The following is a 21,554-nucleotide window of genomic DNA, read 5'->3' as shown; positions in this document are numbered from 1 at the left end:
AGTCTGGCTCCAAGCTCTCAGCCTTGCCTAAGAACTCAAGTCCAGTCCAGCCTTGTTTCAAGCCTGCAGTCTTGTCTTGAGTCTCCAGTCCAGTCCAGCCTTGCTTCCAGTTCTTGGCCTTGCCTAGAATATCCTGCCAAGCCCAGCCTAGTCTCCAAAGTCAAGCATTGTCCAGTGCTTCCAGTTCAATCTCGCCTAGCCCCCACGTGTCAGTCCAGCCCTATCTGTGTGCCAGCTCACAGATCCTTGCCTCCAGCTTCTGCTTTGCCATGCACTCTAGCTTCACCAAGTCTGACAACTTCAATCTGAGAGTTAGCTGAATTCTGCGTTGCTGTTCTGCCACAGTCTGACCCTGCAGCTGTGCCTGTTCATCCGTCATTGCCTGGGTGGTCTTGATTAGAACTACCTTATTATTCACCAGGACTCTGTTACTGTAAATAGTTGTTTTAAATAAAGAGTTTTGATAATAATTCTGCCTGGCTGCCTGCTGGGATGGAGAGTGGCGATATGGAGAGTGGTGGTGCAGTTTTCCTCATGGTCCATGGCTCCCTTTGTTCCCCTTCCTCCCAGCAAAGTGACAGGCAGTTCCACAGGTCAGCCAAGGAGGAAGAGTAATTTCTGATGTTTCCTGCCAACTTCCCACAAGCAAAGTCAGTGGGGAAGCCAGCAGGAAGTCGGAAGTCGCTCCCACTGCTTTTTTGCCCCCCTGTGGTCATTCTGTTTCTCTGTTTAGGTAAGGAAACATCTCTGAAAGGGTGACCCAATGGGTCACAGGTTATCTAGTATTGTTATAAATCTTGATATATTGTTTCAGTACAATGATATTTGTACAGTTTTAAATAAAGTGATTAACATTTTATTGTTTAGATAACTTGGAATATTGAAAATAAAGAAAAGAGAAAAATATTCTATTGATATTAATTACAATTTAAGATATTGATATTACAAGCATAAATTATTTTATGTTTTTCATACAAAAATACATTACATTAGAAAAAAGGAACTGCTACAGATTACATCAAAGTATTAGAATTGAGTCAGTTTGAACCAATTAATGTATTTATTTGTAAAATTTGTTTTAGATCACCAACCATTCGTGACATGGTTGTCCGTTGCATAGCCCAAATGGTAAATTCCCAAGCAGCAAATATACGCTCAGGCTGGAAGAATATTTTCTCAGTTTTTCATTTGGCTGCATCTGATCAGGATGAAAGTATAGTGGAACTGGCATTTCAGACTACTGGCCACATTGTCAGTGAGTACTAATATATAATTTATAGAATATTCCCAAGAGGTATAGTATTTTGTTGTGGGTTTTTTAGCTTTAGAACGAGTTTGGTGTGGTATTAAAGCACTAGGTTAGAAGCCGGGAGACCGTGAGTTCTAGTCCCACCTTCAGCACAAAGCCAGCTGGGTGACCTTGGGCCAGTCGCTCTCTCTCAGCCCTAGGAAGAAGGCAATGGCAAACCACTTCTGAAAAACCTTGCCAAGGAAACTGCAGGGGCTGGTCCAGGCAGTCGCCAGGAGTCAGTGTTTATAGATACTTGATTTCTTATGTTTACCTTGTATGCTATCAATGCGTCATCATTTTGCTTTAGTAGTGATTGTATCTTCCTTTTAAAATGAACTTTTAAAAAAAGAATTTCTCTCAGGTTAAAGGACAGATATCCATATTCTTTCATATTTCATATTCAACTCATATTCTTTCTTTTAGCAATTGTGTTTGAGAAACATTTCCCAGCAACCATAGATTCCTTCCAGGATGCAGTGAAATGCTTGTCTGAATTTGCATGCAATGCAGCTTTTCCAGACACAAGTATGGAAGCTATTCGCCTTATTCGCCATTGTGCAAAATACGTATCGGAAAGGCCTCAGGTACCGTTTATAGGTATTTAGTAGTGGTATTTATATATTCATGTGTCATGCTGATTATATTTTGTAGTGGAAACTAAATTTGAGCAGAGTGTAAGATGGCATGTTTATTTATTTATTTATTCTATTTCTATAGCCGCCCATCTCAACGAGTGACTCTGGGCGACTTACAACAATAAAAGCACAAAACAGTTAAAACAATTACAGTTAAAACAATTGTCTGTGTGTGTGAAACTTGAGCCACTGCCAAAGGCTATGGATTTTTTTTAAAAAACTGGGATCTTTGACCTCATGGTCCTCCATGAAATAATAAAATCTGTTTTGAAAACTTCCATTGTGCAAACTTACACTTATCTACACAGAATTAAAAGTTGCTGTTTCAAAGTGGCTTGATACCAGGTAAATGGATATAGGATTGCAGCATAATAGAAATAGGATCCTAAAGATACACTTTATTGTATGTATAAAGTTTATTATTTGCTTTTCAATGATACCACAGTTCCTAACATTTTACAATCAGATTTTAGAGTAAAAACCTCTAAAAATTTCCACATCTTAAAAATAACAAAATTCATAACAGGATGGAATAATCAGTAACAAACACCACCAATGAAAGGTGTTTTTACACACATGTTTAACAGTCAGCTTACAGTGTTGTTTGTGAGTGGTAACTGAACAAATAGGGAATTCCACAGTTAGGGTGCCTGCAATCCAAAAAATGTAATTATTATATGAAATAAACATTTTTGAAATGTGCTGCAACTTTTTATTGAAAGTTTGGAGAATTGAAATTTTATCTTCTGTATTCTAAAAATAATACTGAGGGAATTGAGCCAACAGAGATGTAAGACAACTGAACTTTAATGGAAGTGTTCTAGGTGTAATACATAATAACTTTGGTAAATTTGGGGGGAGTTTGTTAAATGCACTAATAAGAGAGGAGTATACAGCATTTTTCCTTAGCTGATTACTCTGGTCCATCATACTGACTATGTTTAGAAGAGGCTCCTTGTGTGTAAAGCTTGGACCATGTTGTCTATCCATGTAGAAATGCTACAGCTAAAGAGGATTTGTATCTAGCATATATGATAGTATTCTGGAGTGCAAGTATCATTTCTTTTGACAGAACCACCTTTTTTTGTACAGTAGATGAACATATTCCAGGCACTATAGTCTTTTTACACAGGTGATTATATCAGTCAGAATTCCTGACCATTGTCTCTTCATTTCCACCTCCAATCACAATTCAGCCATGAACTTTCTTGATAACTCCTCCTACCCAAATCAGTGTTGCTACAAGCCCGCTCCAGTGGTTTATTCGCCAACAGACATTTCAGGCAAACCTTGTTAGATGATACTTCCACTTATAAGTCAAAGAGCACATGATTTGTAACAGATTTGGGTGGAGGAATCATCAGGTATATTTACAGCTAAACAATGGTTGGAAGTTGCCATTTCAAGCTGCTGTACAAAAAGTTTTTAAACCCAGGTTTGGGTTTAAATACAAAAAGGTATTTAAACCCAAACCTGATATCTGGTAGCTTTAATTATTTAATAAGTCTACTATGAATTGATGCAGCCCAATTATTGATGTTTTCTTAGGATAGATAATAGAAATTACACTTGAGGTTTCTAATGTTATAAACTTGACTTTACTTTTAAAGGCTTTCAGAGAATACACTAGTGATGATATGAATGTCGCTCCAGAAGACAGGGTGTGGGTGAGAGGCTGGTTTCCAATTCTCTTTGAGCTGTCCTGTATTATCAATAGATGCAAATTAGATGTAAGAACCAGGTAACAATCCATATTTGTAATTCAACATTATGAAGAGTGCATTTTAGTTGTAAGCCTCCTGGGAAGTGATAGATGGGAGGTGTTATTGCCACATTTGTTATAACCAACCTGACTGTCAGCAGGAGACAGCATCTTGCAAAGAAACAAAGTAATGGGAATGCATGCTGCATTAATAATCATATAATAGTCCATGTACTTGCTTTTAAGGACATTTTTACCTTAGTAAATTGTTGGAACACTATTGAATATACATCTGTGTGTGTGAGAGAGAGAGAAATGTGTGTGAGAGAGAATTGAATATTTAATGTTGTGAATATATATGATACATGGGTGTGGCTTTCTAGCTGTTTTTATAAAAAAGCCAGCCTTAGCTCTTGTTGCCAACTCAGCAATAACCTATGCATGGTAAGGGAATTGGTCCAGTTCTCAAAATTGTGTGTCTGCACAGAAAATTATAGTTAGGGTTAATATACAGTGGTTTATTGTAGATAAAGCAAATTCCATCAACAGCTACTGTAACAAGCAGATATATTTCACAATCCAAAGATTGTTTTGCTTTCCTGCATTTCATTAAGTCATTGGAACATCAGTTCAAAAGTAGTAATTTTATAGTCCTTTGATTAAAGTTTTCCTTCACTGTTTATTTGGATACTTCTACTTTCCTCATAAGTTCAGACCTTAATCCTTGGTCTTTATTTAAATCGTGAGTACAGTTTAGTTGTTTTTGTACTGTTTTTTAACGTGTTTCATTCAGGATTAAAATTAGTATTAAATGTTTTAAAATGGACTTCATTGTGAAATATAAATAAAATGGCATTTGGAAATGAATTACTAATCTGATCTTCTAAATATATTCCAGTACAAGATACTATTGTCCATACTTTGTACCTTTTACCAATTTAAATTTTTTTGGTTTTGGTTCTTACTTTGTAAATAGTGAATGCCTTTTTCTTTTCAGTTGTTTTAAACATAGCTAATAATTCATAAACCTGATTTCTTTTGCAATCTTTCATGATAATTTTCTGTCAGTTTTCAGAAGATAATCATGTTGCTAGACTTTATTACCTTGCTTTAAAGGTTTTTTTCCTGTTTTGTCTTTTTCCTTTCTTCCCTATGTAAGGTCAGCTACATAGGTATTTAACCAAGACCCCTTGTACCCTCAGTTCGTTTATTGCATCATATTTGCCTGCCTATTCTGAGCATACTGATTTATGTTTAACAATTTTTTAAAAGTAAGAGCTGAAAGATGCTGGTTGGTAGTTCTTTCTTATACTTACTTATTTTTATTCCAGAGGTTTAACGGTTATGTTTGAAATAATGAAAACATATGGTCACACATATGAAAAGCATTGGTGGCAGGATTTGTTTCGGATAGTCTTCCGAATATTTGACAATATGAAGTTACCAGAACAGCAAACAGAGGTAAGTACAACATGAGAAGAGTTCATATTTTACTACTCTTATTCCTTTATGTTCACATTTCTTCAGTTAGCATTTATACCATAAGTTGAGCATAGAACTGTCTGTATTGTATCCATTTTTTATTCTTCTTTATGCTGTCTTTATTGGCATACATTGTATAAAGCTCTCTTCTACATAACAAACAATTTTGAGTACATACAGTGATGTACTAAGCTTTTTCTAGATTAAATTGTTGTAGGAATGATCACTTTCTTCCTACATCGTGCTAATCCTTATGTGATTCATGTTTTCTTCTCTTACGATTACTTACTCATGCAACCAACTTAGATGTTTTTACAGAATATCAAGCAAAAAGAATCCTCAGGACCTTTTATATCTCTTTTAGCATCAGAAGACTTTACAAGGAAGTGAAAGATGAAGACAGACCAGGTTAACAAGGGACAATTATGAAGAGATGTAGATTTTTATTGTTAGGCTATTTCAGATAAACGTTGACTAAAGTGTTGAGTGGGAATTTAATAAAAATGATATTTTGAGAAGATACTAAAATTCCCTCTTGATTGTTTTCATAAGCATAGTATGCTATTTCACAACTGGATGCTTATTATTTGGCAAAATGTCCATGTGTAACTGTCCATTTGTAATAGTTTACAAAGATAATGGGGTGTATTTGATAGAAATTCTTATTTACATTAAATTAAAATTAAATTTTGAAACTGCTAGCAAAATTATCAATGTATGGGGTTGATCATTCCATTGAAGTCTGAAACTTCATAACTCTTTACTTTTTTCTTTGAGCAAAAAATATCCTGGAACTTGAACAAAAAATACCAAATGGATCACACTTCCCTGTTTTGTCTGCCAATTTAACAGCAAAGTTGCTGTGGTAGTGTTGAATGAAATTTTCACCTTGGGTTCAGAGTGCTTCATTACTTTGCATACTTTAACTGATACCTAATAACCCAAATGACAGTAAATTTTCATATAAATAATTAGCATATTTGCAAAGAATGTATAATTACACAGAGGCAAGTTAGAAAAAAACATTTTTGTAGTTCTTTGGAGATATGACCTAAAACCAGTGCTTAAGATTGTAAAAGGAAGCTGCCTTGCCTCTCATAATTTCCTTTATATTGCTGTTATAGTAAATGGCCTTCTCTAACCTGTTCTCAGCACTCTGATTAGGTTCTATTACACAGGTTTTTTTTTAATATTCTCCAAGCTTCCTGAAGGACTTCAACACTCCTGGCTGCCTTTCAGTGTAATTAATACAATTATTATTGAGAAGGTCTCTCTGCTTTTTCCCCTAGAAAGCGGAGTGGATGACAACAACTTGCAATCATGCACTTTATGCAATTTGTGATGTATTCACACAGTATTTAGAAGTACTTAGTGATGTTCTTTTGGATGATATATTTGCTCAGCTGTACTGGTGTGTTCAGCAAGGTAAGATCGCACCAAGTTGTTACAGACAATGCTTACAATTCATTCTGTATAATATGAACAAACTAATGCCTTGTTTGCGTTTCAGACAATGAGCAACTAGCACGGTCTGGTACAAACTGTTTAGAGAATGTTGTCATTCTGAATGGAGAGAAGTTTACCCTTGAAATCTGGGATAAGACTTGCAACTGTATGTTGGATATCTTCAAAACCACTATTCCCCATGCGTAAGATTTCCTTTTGTAAATATTTGGGAGGAAGTCTACATTTATATTTGTATATGGATGATATAATGAGCATGCACTAGCTATGTTTGTTTTGATATAATGAGCATGCTCTAGTGTATTATGTGTTTGTTTTATGTGACATTTATATAGTCTCATCTATTGGGTTTAGTCACACATAAGAATCCTGGAATTTTTGCCCCTTTCTGTCAGACCCTTGATTAATTCATGCTTGGGGCAGCTCAAGTCCCTAACCTGCTTATGGTTTTTAATAATGGAGTAAGATGGTTTGGGCTTCTCTTCTGCTTTTTCTTAGTCATCTGAACTGAATTTGTGTTCAGTGACTTGTGATCTTATATAACATTGTTGCTTAATAAGCTAATTAAGACCCTTCCTGAACAGCTTCTACTAATTGAGGAACATTAAGATAACTTTGCCAGATCTAATGGTCACTTTTTTTTTCTTGGGCCTAGAGAAACTGTAAATTAACTAAAACAGGTGAACTCAGAGAAAATATGTTGTATTCACTTATAGTCAAGGAAGGGTTTTTTTATATATAATTTTTGTCCCATTTTTGTTGAGAACATTACTACAGGTTTATAATTGTTTTCATCTTAAAACATTGAAACATTATTTCTGTTTTGGAACTAAAGAATGTTCCTTTCTCTTTTCAAGGCTTTTAACTTGGCGACCAGTGGGGGTAGATACTGCTCCTCCATCTCCATCTTCTGGAAGAGAGAAACAGTTGGTATGTTTGCAAAATAAAAATGGCAGGGAAAATACTTTGGAATGTATCAATTAAGTGTATCCTTTAGAGTTAAAGAGGTGTATATTTAGAATAAAATTTTGGTGTAAATTAAATCTTGAATATTTTTGCCAAATTATAGACTTCTGAGCATTTTGTTTATATATTTATTGGGAGGCACACAAGAAAGAAAAACAATATAACAATATAAATTCCAAAAATAATTGTGGCTAAAAAGAGACATCGGTATCAATGGGGCTTAGCCCATAGGGTGAAATATTTGAAGTGATGAGCCTACTCTCCCAGAATCCCTCTAGGTCTGCACAATCTGGACGTTTCTTCCTGCCTTTGAATAGCTGCTTGGTTGTCATTGCTGCCACTATCTATCTTCTGGGTCACCTCACCTGATCTCTGTCTTCCCACTAACTCTGCCATGTGAGAGAGGTTCCCACAATCTGTGTACTTTATTGACATGTAAAAAGAAGATGATAAAAATGAAATAAATTCTATAACAGCGCTCCGCACTCCTTGGCCCTGTAGCATTGTGGTGTGAGACTAGAGAAATCAGCCACAAGATATAAATAAAATCAAATGTTTAGCCATGTCATGAGATATAAATAGAATCAAACATTTAACAATAATAAATAAATAATATTGCTATTATTCTCCTAGTTAAAGGCAATTCTGAAATAAGGAGATTCCAAGTTGCACAAAACCACACATTGACAGAGCTTGTATGGGGCAATAGTTTCCAGAGACGACAAAGCATTAACTAGCAGACACAGAAAAGGAATTAAATTTAGGGCCGTTCTTAGTTACCTTTTTCGTAATCTTCCAGAGAATAGCCCTTGAAATAAAGATTACCTCTATGCCAACTTGTTACCTGGAAAGTTCTTACTGAAAACGTCAGCTTAAAACTGAGGTTGAGGTGAGATGTTAAATCCCACTGGTATCTAGCCTCTCATCCAGCAACAATTTCTAGATTTTATTCAAGTTGCAATCTGTTAGTTGTTAAAATTAACTCCATCCAGCATGGCCAAAGATCAGATATGGTGAGTATTATAGTCCAGCAACATCTGGGCAGCCAAATGTTCCTATGCTTAGGATAAATCATTATCTAGTTTGGTTGCAGTGGCAAACAATGCCGTCTCATTAAAGAAAACACAGGAGTGCAAGAAGAGTAGGACAACCTACATTTGTGGAGTCTAAGGCTTGTTCCTATAGTATCAAACCATGGCTAGCACTGAGTTATGTTAAATTAGGGAATTTAAATGTTAAAAAATGAAAAGTTAATTGTACCTAATTTCAAAGGTTAAGAACTCTCCTCAAAGCGTAAACCAAACTCCTTTAACTTTTATACATTTATTTTGTTCAAGCTTTCTCATCTTTTTGTTGTTATTAATACGAGGGAATTAATGACAAATCTCGATAAAATAGTCAAGAGCAGAGACATCACACTGACAACAAAGGTCCGCATAGTTAAAGCAATGGTGTTCCCTGTAGTAACATATGGCTGCGAGAGCTGGACCATAAGGAAGGCTGAGAGAAGGAAGATAGATGCTTTGGAACTGTGGTGTTGGAGGAAAATTCTGAGAGTGCCTTGGACTGCAAGAAGGTCAAACCAGTCCATCCTCCAGGAAATAAAGCCAGACTGCTCACTTGAGGGAATGATATTAAAGGCAAAACTGAAATACTTTGGCCACATAATGAGAAGACAGGACACCCTGGAGAAGATGCTGATGCTAGGGAGAGTGGAAGGCAAAAGGAAGAGGGGCCGACCAAGGGCAAGATGGATGGATGATATTCTAGAGGTGACGGACTTGTCCCTGGGGGAGCTGGGGGTGTTGACGACCGACAGGAAGCTCTGGCGTGGGTTGGTCCATGAAGTCACGAAGAGTCGGAAGCGACTAAACAAATAAACAACAACAACAAGCAGTTTTCCTACTAACTGTTTTTCAGCTTTGGTTTTTACCAGAAGTCACAGCTTCAAGAAATATATATGAGTGCTATGTGCATTTGCTGAATGTTGATATGCTTAACAAGACCCATCTTAACCTAAATTAACAATACAGGTCATTGTATTAAAACTAGAAAAGCTTAACTAAGGTCTTGTGCTCTGAGCAAGATGATACTCACAGTCCCTTGTTACAACCAGTTACAGACAAGTAGAGCACACCGGGTCTTCTTCCAGTGAATCAGGGGCACAAAGGCTGACTGAAACAAAGTGGCATTTATAACCAATCCCAAATCAGTCCCCTCAGCACATCTTCATACAACATGTGCTGATAGGGGCATATTGAAATCAAAGCCCCTGCCTCTTTGTTATACATGATTATGTGGCAGTATGTGTGGTCAGGTACATAATCAGGTCAGAAGCAATAATGGATGTAATTAATCTGGTGCAAACGTAGGAAAATTAATTACTCTTTCCAGATGAACAGGACATTCTGACCCAAAAAAGGCACTAGAGATTTTACTTCCTGCTAGGATGGAATAGCACTGTTGAATCTCACCCAACTGAAAACTATTATTCATAAATGCAGAATTCTGTATCACCCTAAGTTATGTCCATTATCACATTGGTGCTTTTTTGGATTATTATAGAATGGACAAGAAGCATCTGTTACTCTTTTTTACCTTATTTAAAAGTAATACTGGAAAAGATCACATGTTGAGATACCACATCATTAGAATAAAGAAGAATATGTGGCATTGTATGTTCCATGTGACATAGATTTCATGTTTACTTAAAAGAGGGAAAAAATCTTATTTACCAGGTTAGAAGATATGTTAGTCCCTTACAGTATTATGCCAAGTTTGACACATTATTGTAAAAAAAACACACACAAACCAGTTGTATTTCTTAACTTCCTGTGGTTAACCTATTTACTTAGATACTTTTTTGTCACTAAAATAGGCAGATGGATAAATTTCTCAGTTCCACAAGTTGTAAAATTTCTCAGTTTCACAAGTATTTTTTTCTTTTTTCTTCTCCCCATTGCACACATGCCATGTGTGCCTTAAATTTACCTGATAGGGTACTCCAATCTTCCAGAGCTGAATGGGAATCTATGCAAATGGAAGGGCCAAAAGAATGTGTTCCATTAGCACTTGGCATGCTATCAGCAAACAATATAATATATGCCAAAGACATTGATTTTTAAATGAATGAACACATTTCATAGTGTTCTGTCCTTACCAAATCAAATTAGCCAAAAATCCTACTCCAAAGCAGGTTCAGTTTGTTATATTGAAGTGCTGCTAAGAAATTTGTTTGCCAAATCCATGTGAGGTAATGTTTGTCTTCTATTTTCAGGATGCCATATCACAAAAATCTGTAGATATTCATGATTCTGTGCAACCAAAATCTTTAGATAGACGTCAGTTTCAGCCTATTGTAGGGTTGCCTGCAAATGAAGAGGTCAGCAAAAACAAACCTACAGCAAGTAAGAAGAAATGTTCCTATGCAGTTATTTGACAACCTGCATTTGTTTCTATGTTTCTTGTTTTTTCCTTCTGACAGGTAGCTGCTTATTCTGTGTCAGAGATAACTCTTGAAGTTCTATAAACATTGAGAATGAATATCAGGTGCTACCATCACAAAAAGGGTCTGGCTTTCTAAGGGCCTCCTGTCTCATTTTGAACGCCTTAGTATCCTAATTACTAAGATTCCTGGTTGTTGAGAAAAGATTCTCACCTTGTTCTTTACATTTCCTAATTGTGGTGTGCGTTCCTTCCTGGTTTACAATTGCTTCCCACTTTCAGCTATTTAAAAAGATACTAAAATAAAAAATTTCCTGCCTTCCTTCCGTTCTTTTCAATGGCTTATTGTTTTCAGTGTTTTATGTGGGGGTTTTTTATATAGCTTTAAAGGTTTCTGCAAAAAGGTCATATAACAGAATTAAAAGTAATACAGCACACTTGCATGTGAATTTGGAATTAGCTCTGGACCCATCCAATTTCACAATAACAACTACATCCAGAGGCTGAGTTGCTTTACTGCTGGCAGAACTGTGGCATATCTAAAATCACAGCAAAGCTGTGTGTGTGCTTCTTTTTTCTAGAGGCACTCCAACGCTGCAGAAATTATAAAGCATTTGTTCTCCTTTTGGTAGGAACTCTTACCACACTTCACTCCTAGATTTTATCATAAATATTTCATCATAAAGCCACCGTAGTATTATTTTCAACATTTTGAGGTTGGCAGAAGAGTTATGTGCTGGAGAGTGGAAACTATGGTTTGGAAGTGTCCTAAAATAAATATCCCAAACTTCTCTAAGCAGCCTTTTACTTCTTGGCCATGCTTATTTAAAATGAGAATATGCTTTCAGGTTGTCCTCCAGAAGAATGTTATACCTTTAGAGGATCATACATTTAAACATTATTCTTGATATTTTAGTGTTAATCCATTTTTGAACTTGAATTAACAGCTGAAATTTAATTTAATACAGTTCAGTTTGGTTGCATGGCTTTGGCATTTAATTAAACAATATACTACTATGATCTTTCTGTTAAAGATAGAGATGGGCAACGTTTAGCTCTTCAAATATTATTGGGTTGCATTTCAGTAATTTCTTATCACTATCATTGGTGGCTAAGGCTCATGGGAATTAGTGTTCAACAACACTTAAGGTCTTTATATTGATTATCATTAACTTTAAAAGTAGTATAGGGTTCTTTATATCAGTAAAATTAGGGTAATACATTTGGCAATTGTATTAGTATATACTCAGTGCAAGTAATTTGGCAGACAGAATGTTCTACCAGTTACATAGATCTTTAGTAGTTTGCATGATTGTTCCAGTTACCAAATTTATTTTACTTTTTTCTTGTTTTAAAAGAATTTCCAGATCAGAAACTGTTTGGTGCACTGTTAATCAAATGTGTGGTACAACTGGAACTTATTCAAACAATAGACAACATTGTATTTTTCCCAGCAACCAGCAAAAAGGAAGATGCAGAGAATCTAGCTGCAGCACAGGTAAGGAGAATTGAATAGTATCAATATTTGTATATATGTTTTCTTTTTCCAATCTTGAGCTAAATGCTCTGTTTCATAAACTTTGTAATTTCTGGAGGAAAATTCTTGGATTCCCCAAAGACATTTCTATAAGCATCCTGAACAAACTCTGACAATGGAAAAAGTGGAACATGCATCATAACATTAACCCTAGCCTTTTGTACTTGGGTCCCAGTGTTTGGATGCAAGTACGAAGGTTGTGGTTTGCATTGTGACATTACAACGTATGTTTTGGTCATTTGCTCCCTTGAGTCTCAAAGATCCTTAGTATATTTCTTGTTTAGATACCAAAAAAATTCAAGTGAGATTTAGTTTCTTGCTTCTGCTGTAAACCTGTTGAGTGCATCCTGTTTAATCAAACAGTGTACATAGACAATAGCTTTTAGATACAAATATGCTTCACATCTGATGCAGATTTCCTTATTTATTATTTTTAAGTATTTCCATGTGCCTTTTTCATAAAAATAGCTTGGGAAGTAATGGTACAGATTTTTAGGCAAAAAAGCACATGATTTGCCTCATCACTGTGGCTACATCATTCTCATGCTTTAGAAAGCAGCAGCTTCCCATGGATAGCAACTGCTCCTGAAGGATGCCTTTTTCTTGTCCTTTGGATGTATAAAAATGTGGGTAATCATTAAGTAACAACATACTTTAAATTGGTAGGTTCCGTAGATAAAAAGAAAACAGACTCACATAGTGTAAATACATTTTACCATGTCGTTGCTCTAATTTACTTAGAGTAAAACCTTGATTTAACAGGTTCCCCATTTAAGCAGACTTCAGATACAGTGGCCAAAATCTGCATGCAGGCATCACTAATGGACAAAGTCTCTGATGTACTGCAAAGGCTAAGGCTAAACACATCAATTTACATGTGTTTTGCATCAATTTATGTCACAATATAAGTAACTAATGGCATAAATTCAGTTTTAACTAATATTTGGGGTTGATTGATTGATTGATTGATTATGTTGATATCTTGTTGTAATCAATTTGACTCTCAGCAGCTGGAGATTCATTATGACACCCAAAAGCTAACTATAATAAATCTTAATGTATGTTTCCTTCCTTCCTTCCAGAGGGACGCAGTAGATTTTAATGTTCATGTGGACACACAAGATCAAGGAATGTATCGTTTTTTAACATCACAGCAGCTTTTCAAACTGCTAGATTGTTTGTTAGAATCTCATAAATTTGCTAAGGCTTTCAACTCAAATAATGAGCAAAGAACTGCATTGTGGAAAGCAGGTGAGTCTTTCTTGCCAATTGTAAGGATTTTCAGTGATGAATATTACAGAAAAATACACTACTAAAGTAAGGTATTTTAATATGGCACAGTAAAATTATAGATAGAAAACGTAACAATGCATTTGGCTACAAGTTGTTTACTGATAACAGAAACATTAAATCATGTATTTTAATGCTTAGTAACCCAATTTTCTTTGTGCTGAAATTTTAGAGGAACATGAATTCTGGATTTGCCTTTGCCTATTTCTTCAGTGACTGTGATCCAACATAATTTTTAAAAAGGTTAAAAATTTCCAGATGAGTAGCTATGATAATTTGCAACAGCAAGAACGATATTTTATCATCCTGAAGATTATGCTACGTCATTTTTGGTCACGTGTAATGCATGGAATTTTGAGAACTCATTATTGGCATAGTCACAAAATATATGCCATGAAGGGGGAGTCTGCTCATTCTCAAAATAGTTACACCCATCATTATAACCAGTCACAAAACTCCCATTTAACAAATGGCAGGGTTTCCCTCCAATCCATGCAAAACCTCAGAATGCTTCCTACTACCCTCACCTTACTTTTGTCTTTTTTTTTCCCAGGGCAGCCAGGCATTTGTTCAAATAAGATAGTGGCTGCAGCTTTGATTGGTCTAAGAATACTTACAAGTCTATATGTGGCCCAGAGACATTCTTATACCTAAAGATTTTGTTGGAAATTGGTGATTGGCTTTATCAGAATGATAGTTTTTCTTTCTTTCTTTCTTTTTTCACAAAATGTGTTGTTTGTCAGATGAGCAGGAACGCTGCAGGCATTAAAAGACATGCTATGACGAGAGAGGTTCCCATGGGCACCACAATGTATACTCCAGATATAAACTTTATGGACTTATATCTGAAAATCTGAAGCATTGTTCTGAGCATACTCAAGGGAATACTTAATGCATCTTATGAAGATGAGTGTAATCCATAAAAACATAGGCATAAATGTGGTAATCTTTAAGGCAGCATAAGATTCTGGGTTGTCGGTAGTATTGTCCTAAATGGGAAAGTGCAAAAGATAGGACTGACTTTCTACTGTTTGCCAAACCTTTAGTGGAACAACTACAAGCAATAGACAGTGTAATCATGTCATAACTGTGCAGACAGACTCAGCATTGGATATGGCAGTTGCACAAGGGTGAAAGTGGAACTGATACACATGAAAGAAACTTTGCCCGAATGGGATGAAATTATGGGGTATAACATTTTGTTTAAAAAACAGATGATATTAACACAGATCCAACTCCCACTCTTGTAGGATTTTAGAAGCATCCTGATCAGGGAGTCTGGATGCTGTGAATAGCCTATGCAATAGCCTTTTTGTGCCCATTTCATTATTCATGTGCTGATTTTCAGATAGTCGATAAAATCTAAAGAAGAATACTGTTTTGGCAGGTTTCAAAGGGAAATCTAAGCCCAATCTGTTGAAACAGGAGACCAGCAGTCTTGCCTGTGGGTTACGTATACTGTTCCGTATGTACATGGATGAAAGTCGCAAAGATGCCTGGGAGGAAGTGCAGCAACGATTACTAAAGTAAGACTTATTCACAGCTTTTACCTGGCTACGGAGTATTATTTAAAATTTTAAAGACATACTGAATAAGTTGATTTCAGCAATTACCTCATGTCGCAGATGATTCCATTTAGCAGGGTCCTTCAAAAGAAGAATTTTGAGAGGACAGCAAAGGAAAGAGGGAGCAAGTCATCTTCTACCAGCATTTCTCTAGATCTTACCCTTTGTTTATTGGGAATGATTTCTATTATTGCTGTTCAGTGGTTCAGTAAACAGGCATATTATCTCATTCCCTCCTTCTCCTCTTACTACCTACCAATATATGAAATAATTGACTGCCAGCTTCTGTAAGCATCTTTATTTGACATGAGACCATCCATTTAATAATAAGTGAAACATTCAATTGCAGATGCACCATGATAGCTTTACAATATGCTAAATTGTTTTGTCCAACTTTTAAGTATGCTATGTAGAAACTACCATATACTTGGTCTTGCTAAAGTGCCTTTTAATGTGTTGGTGTTGCGTGGGACTACTGAATAATCTTTCTGAATGTGCAGGTTTTCTGATAAGTGTTCTGTTTTGAATATAAACAATTAAACTTTGGTTTCATGTTGGCATGTTGCTTGTAGTGTCTGCAGGGAAGCTCTTAGCTACTTCCTTACTTTGACCTCAGAGAGTCACCGGGAAGCTTGGACTAGCCTGTTACTTTTATTCTTAACGAAGGTTCTAAAGATAAGTGATGATCGGGTAAGTAAGCCTTCTGAATGGGTTGGGCAAGAGTAAGCGGTTGGAGTGCCTGTGGACTGCAGTGTACTGACAGGCAACTTCCGTGGTGTCCACCAGACTCCATCTGATGTTAATATTTTATTAGAAGCCTTTTATCTGAAAGCAAGGTGGGCAGGAGGGGTAACTGGGTGCTGCTGTGAAACAAAGCATCAAAATTTACCTTTATTTCCAAAATGCCTCTGCCCCTTTACATGACAACCATTTTGTGATAGTGCCATTGCTATGTTCTCAAAATTTTAAATATGCCCACTGGCCCAGAAAACGCACTTTCTCCTGGAGTAGCTGATGTTGACAACTGATTCTAGAATTTCTTGTATAAATTCTGTAACACTGCAAACTGCGAAGCTGAGGAGAGCTGGAGCACTCAAGTCTGGTTATGGATGAATGTAGAGGTCCTGATTTAACTGTAGATTAAATCACCACACCTGAAGGTTCTATTAGGTTTGATCTCTGAACTCTGTAAAGTTGTGATTTTATTTGTTCAATATACATTGATCTCAATCTGTGTTATTTTCTAGAAGATCATTTGATTTGCTGAATACAGTAGGGACAGCAGATAGGGACAAAAGCATATATTTAGGACCCATATCTTAGGAGTAAGGTACTTGTGATACAGTCATGTGAACAAATAAGTCCACCCCATGTAAAGTTTTTTTTCAACATATGTCAACATAGAATATTTTATCTTCATTAAACAGTATATAAAGATAAAGGTGATGTAATTGAACAAAAAACTATGAAAAATTGACTTTGCAATCTATTCAACAAAAAATTAACAAATATGCCATTTTCTTCTGTGGAAAAAGTAAGTACATCCTTGCCTCTAACATCTGGTATTGCCCCCTTGGCAGAAACACTCTCAAGTCGGCATTTCTAATAACTGCTTATCAGTCTTTAATATTGACTCGGAGGGATTTTTCCACTCCTACATGCAGAATTTTTTCAGCTGTGCAATGTTTGAGGGGTTTCTTGCATGCACAGCCCTTTTCAAATCACCTCAACAGCATCCCAATGGGATTTAGATCCAGGCTTTAACTTGGCCATTCCAGAACTCTTCCTTGCTTTTTTTTCAGCCATTCCTTGGTGGATTTACTGGCACATTTAGGGTCATTGTCACATTGCAAGGTATGCTTTCAGTTGAGCTTCAATCTTCTGACCAATGGTCTCATATTATCCTCAAGCACCGTCTGATATGAAGAATTCATAGTGGATTCTGTATTGGTGAACTGCCCAGGCTCTGGTGCAGGAAAGCAGCCCCAAGCTATAACATTTCCACCACTGTACTTTGCAGTTGGTATCAGGTTCTTCTGGTGAAGTGCTGTCTTTGGTTTTTGCCAAACATGTCTTCTGGTACTGTGGCCAAATAACTCTACCTTTGCTTCTTCTGTCCAGAGCACTTTGTTCTAGAAGTCCTGGTGTTTGCCTAGGTGTTCATGAGCAAGCTTTAGTATTGTCCTGATGTTCTTTCTGGACAGCAAAGGTTTCCTCCTGGCACACCTCCCACGTAGATCTAATTTTGCAGCTTCTTTCTAATAATAGACTCATGCACTGTGACATTAGTAGTGGCAAGAGCTACCTGTCGGTCACACGATGAAATTCTGGGGTTCTTAGAGACTTCTTTCAGCACCTTGCATTCTGCTCTTGGGCTGAATTTGCTGGGATGGCCTGGCCTGGGTAACTTGGCAGTTGTTGGAAATCTTCACTTGTAGATGATCTTCTGGACAGTGGAATGATTGATGTCCAGTTGTTTGGAAATATTTTTAAATCCCTTCCCAGGCTCATAGGAATCTATAACCTTTCTGAAGGCTTTAGAGAGCTCTTTCCATCTAGGTGTGGTGATACCACTCACTTCAACAACGAAGAGTAAATCAAACTAAATGTCTGAGTTTTTAATTGGACAGGTTCCTCCCAGATCCTCTCTAACAATGTTCTAATCATTTGTACCTAATCCGGTACACCTGATTATAATTTTAGGCATCTGAGGTAGTGATAAATGGAGAGGTGCCTTACCTTTTCCACATGCAAATTTTACATGTATATTTATTTAAGTTACACAGTGGACTACAAAATGTAAATGGTTCATGATTATGTGCTATATTATATTCCCTTTCTTTATCAGTATTGTTGAAATGAAGTTCAAATATCTGTATGCTGAAATACGTTGAAAAGTCAAAAATTTCAATGGGGTGTACATAACTTTTTCACATGGCTATTATGTTAGACGTTGCTGAACTACAATTCCCAGCAGCACTAGCCAATCTGACCAGTACTGAGGAATATTAAAAGATCTAGAGGATGATGCATTCCCATCTCCAGCCATATTCTATTATGTGTGCATTAATCTGGAAAAATGAGAAATGCATTTTCATGTGTTTCAGTTTATGCTCAAGTACCCCAATGTCTGAAGCCTCCATGAGAAATCTTATGCTCGCCTTTTTAAGAGGTCCTAAATAGAAAGGATCTCACAACTTTTTCCCTGGGAAAAAAGAACAGTGAATGGCAAATCTGAACCAGTTTTTGCAGGTTTTGGAATGTTAGGCTATAGCTATGGTACGTCCCTTGTAGATTATTCTATGTCATTACTAGACCAGTTCTAGTTTTTTTAGTTAAAGCTCCAACATTGGTGGCCACAAATCTCTGTTGAGATCAAGCTAGAAGGAATGAGGATGGACATTTTCCCTTCTTTCCAGGGATGGAAGCCAATTTTTTTTCTTTCATTACAAACAATAGGTCAGAATTGTCATAAGCCAGCTTTAGTGCATTTACTCATGCCAAGAACTTAATGTCTAACAGGATTCTTTTTTCCCTCTCTCAGTTCAAAGCTCATGCATCGTTCTACTATCCTCTTTTGTGTGAAATAATGCAATTTGATCTCATTCCTGAGCTCCGAGCTGTTTTGCGAAGATTTTTTCTACGGATTGGAGTTGTTTTCCAAATATCTCAGCCAGCAGATCAAGAGGAAGATGTAGCCAAGCAGTAGAAGCATAGCTAAGGAAACAAAGAACCAAATCAACTTGCACTGGATGTCCATGATGAGGGCCTCGAAACGGCAGTGTGTGTATCTACTGGTTCACAGTACAGAGTAAAGCTGTAACTTAGGCTTGCAAAACTTTAATTCTCCAGTGGATTTTTCTTCCTCCCTTTCCTGGCTTATGCTGAGCATTGAGCCAGTTTTAAACAGTCTTATTGTCAGCTTGGACTGTGATGTCCTCTGATTCAGACATATATACATACGTAAGTATGTGTATGTGTCTGTGTATGTTTGTTTATGATGGCTCTGAACTTAAGATGTGTACCCAAAGAACTAACACTAAAAAAGTTTGAACTTCCATAGGAGTACAACTCAGGAGAACTGTATTTGAAAGAATACTAAGAGAACAGGAAAATATTGGGCAAGGGAACAGATCTAGCAACTATATGGAATTCTTATTCTGGAAAAAAAAGTCTGCACATTCAGGCTGTCTGAGATGTAAGTAATCATTCTTCAGTGAAAAAAACGTAAAGTGCAGGTCTGTAATATAACATTACAAACACTATATAGTTCTTCCTGCATTCTTTTATTACTTCATAGAAACCCATATGTTTGTTTACCAAATGCACTAGTCTGAGGTTATGTTGTGATTGATTTGGTCTATATCCTAAAAGTTAGTCTTGCTAACTTTAGTGAAAGGCAGAGATTGAAAAAGTCGCAACTGGCTTAACTGTTTGTAATATACCTGTGATAGGGCTTTTAAATATAATAAGCCATCGCAATGATCCTTCTGGACTGGAACTTGAATCACTGCAAATGAGTCTAGGTTTTATCTTCTGTCACCTTTTTGGGGGGTTGTTTGATGTAGATTTCACTCTGTGTACAGAATGTAATGTTAAATATATTCAAGTAACAAATCTGGCATGGTTTAGGGACGGTTTTAAATTTATTGGAAATGTATTCATACTGTGAATTGTGCTCTGATGGTTAAAGAAAAGATTGTCAAGCATTCTGTCTTACAGTGGATGTAGAAAAATTTTTCAGATGGAAAAATGTATATGGTACAGCTCTGTAAAGTTTTCTATGTAAATTCTGTACAACTTTCTGTACAATATTGGTTCTCATCTGGCATACTCTAATCAGGTTATAAGTCAATAAAGTTTTTGAATTCTTTCATCGGTGCAATGAAAACCAATGCAATGTAAAACTATTTGTTTTAATGTTCCAAGAATCTTAAAAGTTTAACAATGATGGTTAACAGTGTCTGCTGAAGCAGACTGCCTTCAACGTCTTTGCAAGTAATTAAAGAATTTAACTTATTGAAGTATCATTCCTTCTATTTTCAGTTCAAATCTTCCTATGTTGGAAGAGCTGTAGCCAAATCAAGATCTAAGGCAGGATTCTGTTACACAGGGGCCCAATTGGATGCATTTGGGAAGCTAGTTCCCTTCCACTTCTGCTTCCCAGCAGCCAGTACATAAAGTTTGCCTACTAGAATTCAGAAGCTAGTAAGCCCAATTTATGTATGTTCGGATGGACGCTAGTCAGTCATTTGCAATGGGAGAAGCATAAAAGCATGCAGCCATTGATAGCCTGATCCTCCATAAAACTTTCAGTCCTCTTTTTAAATAATCCAGATTGGTCACCATTAAAACTGCAGGCAATGAAGTATGTGCTGTACAAAGGAGCATTACCTACCTTCTGCCAGTGCAGAATCTCCCCACATGGAGTTTCAGTGGATGGCCCCAAGTTTGAAGACTGAGAAAGTGAGAAGAACTACACTGCTTTTATTAATGATGACATTCATGAATTTATATAACTATCATATTTTGCTGTGGCCTTTTTAGTAATTCCAACAGTGGGTCTCTTTTTCCACTACAGTAGCTGCACACTGAGTTGACATTTTCATCCAGCTGCCCACTGTGATTCCAAGATCTCTTTTCTGATGAGTCACTGCCAGAACCTATTAATGTACTGGGAGTGTATCTACCATTTTACATTGGTTTATATTGAGCTGCATTGGCCATTTTGAAATCAACCCAGTTCAGTGTGATTCTTTTAGACTGCTTCACACAGTTGTGCATCCTCAGGAAATACAGTCATTTCATTCTCAGTCCTAACTCCAAATCATCTCTATACAAGTTGAAAAATATCTGCCCGAACACAGATTTTTAGAGGACCCCACTATGTATTTATTAGTGAATTGATTCTTCAATCCTACTTTTCTTTTTTTGAACTAGTTGTCAATCCACAAGCAAACCTGTCTGCTACCACAGCAGCTGGGTTTGCTGTCACTTGTTGAAAATCCAATTATACCATACTTCCTGAGTCACACATGTCAACATGCCTGACATATCTAGAAGGTTAATGAGACCAGGCTTACTGCTGTAAGAATCATATTTATCTATCAAATTTCATCACTGCCCATTTCTCCCAAGAGGGACTGTGGGCAGTGCAAAATAAGCAAACTTAGAACAA

The 21,554-nt window shown here is 36.5% G+C and overlaps 1 protein-coding gene across 3 annotated transcripts in view; it reads left to right on the top strand.

The window, feature by feature from the left end:
• ARFGEF1 (ADP ribosylation factor guanine nucleotide exchange factor 1) overlaps nt 1–20,395 on the top strand; it is a 78,450-nt gene extending 58,055 nt beyond the window's left edge. For 2 of the 3 annotated variants that reach the window (XM_063299370.1, XM_063299371.1), the window contains 13 exons: nt 1,083–1,255; nt 1,715–1,875; nt 3,537–3,667; nt 4,960–5,089; nt 6,400–6,535; nt 6,621–6,759; nt 7,432–7,504; nt 10,818–10,947; nt 12,343–12,482; nt 13,604–13,772; nt 15,199–15,337; nt 15,949–16,066; nt 18,921–20,395. In XM_063299370.1, the coding sequence (XP_063155440.1) occupies nt 1,083–1,255; nt 1,715–1,875; nt 3,537–3,667; nt 4,960–5,089; nt 6,400–6,535; nt 6,621–6,759; nt 7,432–7,504; nt 10,818–10,947; nt 12,343–12,482; nt 13,604–13,772; nt 15,199–15,337; nt 15,949–16,066; nt 18,921–19,085 (1,804 nt within the window). In that variant the 3' untranslated portion in view covers nt 19,086–20,395. Of the gene's footprint in view, nt 1–1,082; nt 1,256–1,714; nt 1,876–3,536; nt 3,668–4,959; nt 5,090–6,399; nt 6,536–6,620; nt 6,760–7,431; nt 7,505–10,817; nt 10,948–12,342; nt 12,483–13,603; nt 13,773–15,198; nt 15,338–15,948; nt 16,067–18,920 lie in introns of those variants that run through there. The other variant, XR_010067658.1, reaches the window with a different exon arrangement.
• Nucleotides 20,396–21,554: the final 1,159 nt, after the last annotated feature.

This window comes from Candoia aspera, chromosome 3 (genome assembly GCF_035149785.1).
Source record: "Candoia aspera isolate rCanAsp1 chromosome 3, rCanAsp1.hap2, whole genome shotgun sequence".
NCBI classification, from domain to species: Eukaryota; Metazoa; Chordata; class Lepidosauria; order Squamata; family Boidae; genus Candoia; species Candoia aspera.
This window is presented reverse-complemented; position numbering and strand designations above follow the sequence as displayed.